Raw genomic sequence first — 8,274 nt, forward strand, 5'->3', positions numbered from 1 at the left:
AATCCCTTCAACAAGAATGGTCTCTCCCGTGGGTAACCAAATTGATCGAGCCATGGGTGATGACTGGAGGTGCGAGAAGAAGGATCAGTAAGGGCTCCTGTGGTCGCGCGTTCACACCACTGTCGATAATCCAGTCGTATTGTGGGTTAAAAACAAAGTTCGGCGTGAGGGAGTTTTCTGGTAGATTTCTGCTGAGATTCTTGGGATCGGACTGGAGCTAGCACCAACAAAATTGGCAGCAGCAGGCAGCTTCCCAAGAAGAGAAGGGGTGCGATTGTTGCATGGGTCAGGGCCAGGAGGGTAGCCGATGATATGCCAGCAACGGTGATGAAGATCTAAAAATCACTTTGGGATGATTTCTATTTCTTCCAAGGAAATAATTGTCCCAAAAAGTATTTTTTGTTGTAGTGATTATGATTCGTAGTAGATGCTGGCCAAACTCATAATAATACAGAAGGAAGTATTTCCTTTTTATAATTTTATTATAATACACAACATTGATGATAAATTATCGCGCGTACAAGCTGTGGCCATAAGAATGACCTTATTATATTACATACAATTAACACAGCATAGACATTCATGGCCTTATTGTTGAGGATACAAGCTTCTATGTTACATATAATTGTAACATTAGAACATGATCTACCATTGGCCTTAATACTGATAACACAAGCACACATACATACATAGCAAACACACCATATCTGATTGCTGGCTGGCCTATGCTGTTAATAATTCTTCACAATACTGGCGGCCATTCCGGATATTTATCATCAGCTAGGCCGCGCTATCGGCCTTTTCCCCGCGAAGAAGGCTATGACAAGAAAAAGAAAGTTCATCGGAAAAAAGAAAATAGGATTTTTAGAAAAGAAAGCTAGCATAATTATTCGTGCGAATAGTACTAGAAAATTCAAATAATGTAATGGAATTTGGCAGCTTCATCTACTGGACATGTAATATATACTAAAAAAAAATGAAGGAATCATGAGATCTGTTCATTTATTCATCTCAATTAATCTTATCGATCCATTCATTTACATAACATTAACACATACATATCTGGTGGTTGTTACACTACTCATGTATGCAAGTCAAACTCAAGAACTATAGTCTATATATACTCATGCATCAGTACAAACTTGGAAATCGGCCACTTCAGTTTTTATTTTTTGCTTCGGGCTTGGAAAGTTCTAAATGCATACTAATTAATATATAGTACTTACGATCAAGATATATATGTAGGATACGATATTGAATTCATGCCAGCTAATTACCTTCAACAGAAAGGGTCCAAGTCCTGTCGTCCTCGCCCACATGCCATGCGAAGTAACCACCCAAATCCATTTCAATTGCCTCCGTAACCTTTTCACGGATGCTAGTTATATCATCATAACCAATCCAAATCCTATCCTTATGCGAGTAGGTAGCAACATATTCCCCATCATATTTGGTGTCAAAATTATTATTCAGGATCTTTGCATGGATAGTACTGTAGGGTTCGGGGGATTCATCTTTTTTATGAGCCGGTGCAAAGAATCCATAGTCCATCGGGTCGTTTAGAATCCATTCATAGCCATGAAATGGAAGGCCGAGAACTAATTTGTTGGTCGCAACCCCACTGTTAATCCAGTGACGAATGCCATCACTTCCGCACGGACCGTACCTGCTTTTCTCTTTAGAATTAGACCACGCATGAACCGGTCCAGTCTCCCACGATAAGTTGGAGGAAGTACAGAAGTCAATGGCCAGTACGTTGATCCAGTCCAAGAAGACTGAAATGTTGGGATAATTGAAAAACCTTCCGCCTGAGCTGGGAATGGCCGGGTGGTAAAACACCGCTGCAGTTAGCAGGAACTTATCATCTTTATTTTCTTTTTTGTCATCTTGGCTCACGGCACCACGCCATTGTTTCAGGAAATCCATGAGGTCGGAAACGTTGTCTAACGGGGAGGGGTACAGCCAGCAGAGGTCAAGGCCATTGTAACCGGACTGATCCATGGCTAGATTTTTGGAGGTCTCTATGAATTTTGTACGCCTAGCATCATCTCTCACCACTAGAGATATGTCAGGTGAGCCAGGACCACCGATGGATAACAGAGCTTTCACCGTAGGGTTTCGTTGTCGAACCGTGTCGGGGAAGGTTTTGAATTCTTGCTCGTATTCGGGAGGAAAGGTGACCTCTCCAGTATCAATGTTGACCACGGCAAAGCCAGCATAAAGATGTGTGAAGCGTTGGGAAGGTATTTCTGCTACCGGCCGGATGTTGTCATACCCGACAAACCAGTATCCGGCTTTCACAACATCAGTACTACCAGCACTGGAAGCCATTCGATCGAGGAAAGCCGAATTAAGCAGGTGTAGTTACTATATTTGGTTTCTGGTGTTTGGTGGTAGGAGTAGTGGTAGTTGCTAGCCATGTATGCGTGCGTATTTATAGCCTTTTCAAACCCAAATAGAAACAAGGCATGCATATTAATTTTGGAAAGGGATAAGATCAACTGCACAACAAGTTAATTGTTTACAATTTGAGTAATCCTACTCGATCTCTCTAACCTGTACACATCACAGTATTTAATATATCTTCTATATATAAAAAGTATGTATGAAACGGAAAATCTTGTTTTAACGATTTTTCTTGTTTTTCCGTTAAAGTTAACACCGTTTGTTTTAACGGTTTGACATAAATATTGAGAGAGATAGTATTCAATGTTGTTATATGATTTATTAATCACAATAATAATAATACTTAATAGTTTATATAATAATAAGTAATTAAAGATTAGTTATTATATTTTTCTCATTTTCCTTAACATATACACGTGTATTAGGTGCATAAGACGTAAATCCCTAAGTATAATATACGTGTATTATACATTTCATTAACTCAGATTATTGAATATTTCAAATTTAAAAATCTCATATAATATATAATACAAGTGTGTTTAATCAAAGTGTTTTTTCTTTTCCCATGGTAGTAGGACGTAACTTCCGCTAAGTCATATTCCACACGTAGGCTTGCTATGATGGTTACATTACAAAGGCCGTGATCCTTGAGCTAATCAAGAAAGAGTAAATTCGGCCAACAACTTCAAAATATATTTTAGGATTTATATATATGCTATATATAGAAAATATTATACCACAAATTTTATAAAAAGATTATGTTTTAACTTTATGTTGTCCCTGATCGACTCAACCAACAGAAAAATAAGAATTTTAATGTTGTCTCTATTGATTGTCTACAGGATGACATAAATTGATGAATAATAATACAAACATCAAACGACACATATTTTGAACTACCGTTTATGTTAGAATTTTATTAAATTTTTCGTATACATCTTTGCTAAAATTATAGATGTTATAAACATGTATTAGATTATATGATATTTTGAACTAATTTTTTATTTTCTCTAATATGCCTTAAATTATTAAATGACATCAATAATTTTTATAAAATATATATTATTTTTTATAAATAATCATTTTATAAAATTAGACAAACGTGCTTTGCACGTTGCTGCCACCTAGTATATATATATATATATATATGTGTGTGTATAATAAGAAATTGTGTAGCTTTTTTCTTACCATTTAGTACAAAAAAATTATTACTTTATTTACTTTGAACCGTCATAAGTACAGAAATTTTGAATTAAAGTAGAAAATATTAATATATTAATATGTAATAGTAATTGAGTTAAAATATAGTTAGTGGTGTATCATTTTTTATTAATTTCTTAATGGCTCTATAATGTGGGAGATCATAACAGTGCTTTTAAAAGAACTATCGGAACCCATGGATCCACCATCTGGAAGATCAGTATTTCTCTTAATTTTTTTTATTAATAAAATTTTTTGATGTTGTGCAAACTCCCAATCACCGGCCTTGCCGGTTCCTTTTAATGGCCCAGAAAAGCAGAAGTACCGATCAGACGGACAGACTTTATGGATGTGACGACGTGACGTCATTCTTTCACATGTTGATGACGTGGTTAAGAAGAATACTAAGGTGCTCGGATTGACATTTTAAAATTTTTCAATATTCCAAAAAATAAAAAAATATTGAATTTTTCTATGTATTAGCAAAGAAGCATGCTACGGCCACCGCTGTGATCCTGCTAGCTAATTTTTTTTTTTTTTTTGTTCTTTCACATCATTTTTTTAATATTTTTAAATATTTAAAAAAATATAAAAAATTCACAATAATATTAAATAAATTTTTCTTAATCACTAAGAAAAAAAAAGAAAAAAAAAAGCTGGGAGCTGTAGGAATCTAGCATTATTCATTATTGTGGAACCCAATATTATAACTTTAAAATTTCAAATTAGCGGTATAAATGTTGGATGGGTATCAATTATTTTTTAATATAATTAATAATTATATAAAACACTTCAATTATCTCATATTATATTTATCGTACTCAAGTATAATTGATGTGTCATTTCATTTATTCAAATCTAAAAATTTTTATTTATTTTCAAATTTATATATTAAATTGGATAAAAGAGAATGAGCAGAATGAGATTTGTGAAAAACAATGGAAAACCCATGCATGTATAGTACCGCTGATATGCTAAACTAAAAAACTTTCTTATACTAAAAAATTATTTTCAGCTTAATTCTTTAAAAAAGTTTTGCTTTCGCTATATATATTCAGTATACTTAAAATTAATTAAGCTTACGAGTTACTTTTTTAAAACAAAACCTATAATATTACAGCTTGTAAAGTCCACCATCACATTTTTTAAAGCATATATGAGCATTAAATATTCACAATCCGTCCAACGATATTTTCGTGCATCACGCCCGTAGACATGAGGCTCTCGATCATGATGCATGCAAATGATGTAGACTGATCACGTGGAAAATAAATTCATTAAGAATTGACGTGAATGATAAGACATATATGCACATGGACTATTCGAAGAGTACCTCTCATCATAATGTAAATTATGCCATGCGAGTCATGCTCTTGTGTGAACATTTATATACAGCAAATTAAAATTCAACTAATTTGCAATGCTATAATATAAGTTAATTATTAAGTGATGATGATCTCTCCCTTAAGATAAATGATCAAAACGTAAGTACGTCCACACAAGAGCTTTTGATATATTATTTAACACACGATGATCAATGAATGAGTCCAATAGTAATAGAACTTAGTAAATCTAATAAATATTGAGTCTAAAATTATGGAGAATGGTTTTCTTGTGTTCAAATTAACGGTATTAATGCATGTCATGTGAAGGATTCTAAATTAGATGATGGCCTTTAAAAAAAACTCAAAACACTCAACTTTATATATATATATATATTTGCATATTGATTTTTCTTTATTTCAAGTGTGAATCTACAATATGCAGGACTGTTGTGTGAACAATAATGTAGCAAAAAGTCTAAGTTGTTGAATAGTAGATAAAATTATTAATAAGTGGGATGGCATCCATTCATGGAACGTCGATCGACCTCCAGGATTTACCTACCTAACCTAACGTATCAGACTTTCACCCGGTTTGGATACACGGTACCTAACCTAACCTAACGTCTGTAACGTACAGTAATTTTTTTATATCCAAACACATTATGTTTTATCTCTAAATTTTAAAAATATTAATTTAAATAAATAGTAAAATCTGACAGTGAGCAGTGTAAGAACAATGCATGAATAGTACTGAACAGTACACATTTCAGCTGAAAATTAAAATAGTGAGACTCGTACTTTTTTTAAATTCTAAAAATTAAAAGTTATTATCTCATCTTATCTCATCTCACTATTCAAATATATGTTTTTTTATAAACTATTTCATCTCATCTTAATTCAAAAATTTTATTACTATTCAAAATATCTCATTTCATATTATCTTAACTGTATATTCAAACGAGACTTAAAATTACTTGATCATGATCAGTCATGCATGTAAGACAAAAAGTTCCATTTCTTTTTCTATGGAAGTTTAGTGTAAACAATCGGAAAAAACAGAGTCCAATAGGAAACAAAATTAAAGAGTTGTGGAATGGAACATAAAACAAAACCCACGATTTCTTGGCAATTAAATCGTTTTTGGAATTAAGAGCAAGTTGATAATTAATTAATTTTTTAAAATAATTATACCTTGTAAATTTTATTGATAAAATGCTCACTTATGATGGAGGAATGTGAATTTATAATTATGAGCTATGACCTAATTGATACCAGGTCTAGGTTCTTAATGTAAGAGTTTTTATTTAAATTTTATGTCCCACACATCCATCTTAATAGAGTTTGAAATAGTTCAAAACTTATTAGATAAAAGATGAATGATAACAGGATAAGAAAACTCCTAAGAGATAAGATTAAAACTTTATATCTCTAATTATAGTCAGATACAAACTCTGAGATTTCTTAATGGTCAGAAGTCTATAAATAGCACAGAGGGGTTAAAGGATTCTCACCTACAACATTAGAGTGCCTTTTGCTATCGTGAGACAATTGTGAGGCAAAGTTGTTAGGGTGATCCTTCCCTCATAGCTAAATCTAATTCTCCATCGAACTGATGGAGAAAGGTACGCATTTATTTATTACTTTTTATTATTGTAGATCATATAAAATCGAAGATCCAATTGTTAAAGTTCATGTTAAAATATTTAATATGTGGTATCAGAGCTTTAGGTTATAGATTTTTTATGATCTCGATATAATATTGCACATGCCGTATATCACCTTGATATTTCTTTTCGGTCGTGAAAGATAAAAATACATACTTCTTTGTACCGATATTCCGCATCAATTGCTACGCCACACGTATGCATAAAATTATAATTTTGATTCTGCATATGTAATATTATCGCACTGATATTCATGATCTGTATATGAAAAATATATATATATATATATATATATATGTATATATATATAATATATATGTGAAATTGCATATGTGAATTCCTGTATATTTATGCATATGAAATTGCTACAAATTTTAGAAACTTTAACCTGTTTTGAGATGAAACCGAATGGATATTGTTTTTGAATTTATTTATTCAAATAAAAAAAGGGGAGGTTAGTGCCATGAGGAGGCTGAGAACCTCCTCGCCAGCGTCTCTGTCACGGCTCACTGCCACAGAGTTTCTGTGATTAATAAAATAAAAAAATAAATAAAAATAAATATAAAAAAAAGGTGGAGAGGAGGTTGACCTCAACGGCGGAAAGAGGCTAGGGATTCCATGCCATCTTCTAGTCTCCGGCGAGGTCCACCGTTGAGTTGCCATGAGAACATGACGCTGCGTGCGTGTTGAGGGAATAAGATGTTAACAGGCCCGGGTCTGATGCTACGTGCGTGTTGCGGCGCTGAACTTTTTCCTAAGGAAATACAAAGATTATTGCTTAGGGTTTATAAGAAATAAAGGGTTTGGGCTTGGGCCATGGGCTTTGGCCCAGTCCAACCCATTTGGATTAATGTTTTTTTTTTTTTTTCCTGAGAAATCCATATTAATTACGAGCATCCTAACAGATTCGTCACGATGATCTAATGCCCACGTACTAATAGCATTTTACAAGTTAATTAGCACCCCATTAAGAATATTTAAAAAAAATTAAGAAACTCAAAATAGAATCCCGTAAAAAAAAAAAAAAAATGGAACTCTCCCGTTTGCTAGCTTGTTTCTTAATTCCTTATATATCTAAGTTGTCAGCTTGCACATTCATCTAGATTTTAAGCTTTTCTTATGCAATTATTCATTTTATTGCATATCATGTACGTGTGAATTACGACACCTCAGAAATATAAAATGTACGTTGATGAGTACTCCAATTACTACTCAGAAGAGCATCCTTTTTAAGTCACCATAAATTAACTAAATCAGTTGAAGGGTATTTATTTAAAAAAAAATATAAATGTAATTGATTAATCATACAGAAAGTAAGGTCGGTATTCATTTAAAAAAACTATAAATTCAAATGAGTAATTATATATAAAATGATGGGGACACGAGACCTATCCATGGGGTTTGTACGGGATCAAGCAATGTTTTATTACTGTTCATGCATTGTTCCTAAATAGTACATAAATAAAATTATGAACATGATGCATTAACAATAACGAAAAAAAAATTATACTCCATGCAAAACCCCCAAACAGACCGTGAATCAATCGAGTAATTCTACATACAGTCACTTTTGCGTACTTCCTGCGCACTCCACTGATATGATTGGCTGGATTAATTTTTTTTTAATACACAACCAATTATATCACTGGAGTGTACAAAGGAGTCCATAAAAATGACTG

The 8,274-nt window shown here is 32.8% G+C and overlaps 1 protein-coding gene across 1 annotated transcript; it reads right to left on the bottom strand.

The window, feature by feature from the left end:
- Positions 1-446: 446 nt before the first annotated feature.
- Positions 447-2,408, bottom strand: LOC122297120 (class V chitinase-like). The gene is made up of 2 exons (XM_043107025.1): positions 1,278-2,408; positions 447-817 (listed from the first exon to the last, which is right to left on the bottom strand). The coding sequence occupies exons 1-2, from the start codon at positions 2,329-2,331 to the stop codon at positions 777-779; spliced, it is 1,095 nt and encodes a 364-aa protein (XP_042962959.1). The 5' UTR covers positions 2,332-2,408; the 3' UTR covers positions 447-776.
- Between the last annotated feature and the right edge of the window lie 5,866 nt (positions 2,409-8,274).

Source organism: Carya illinoinensis, chromosome 15, assembly GCF_018687715.1.
Source record: "Carya illinoinensis cultivar Pawnee chromosome 15, C.illinoinensisPawnee_v1, whole genome shotgun sequence".
NCBI lineage: Eukaryota > Viridiplantae > Streptophyta > Magnoliopsida > Fagales > Juglandaceae > Carya > Carya illinoinensis.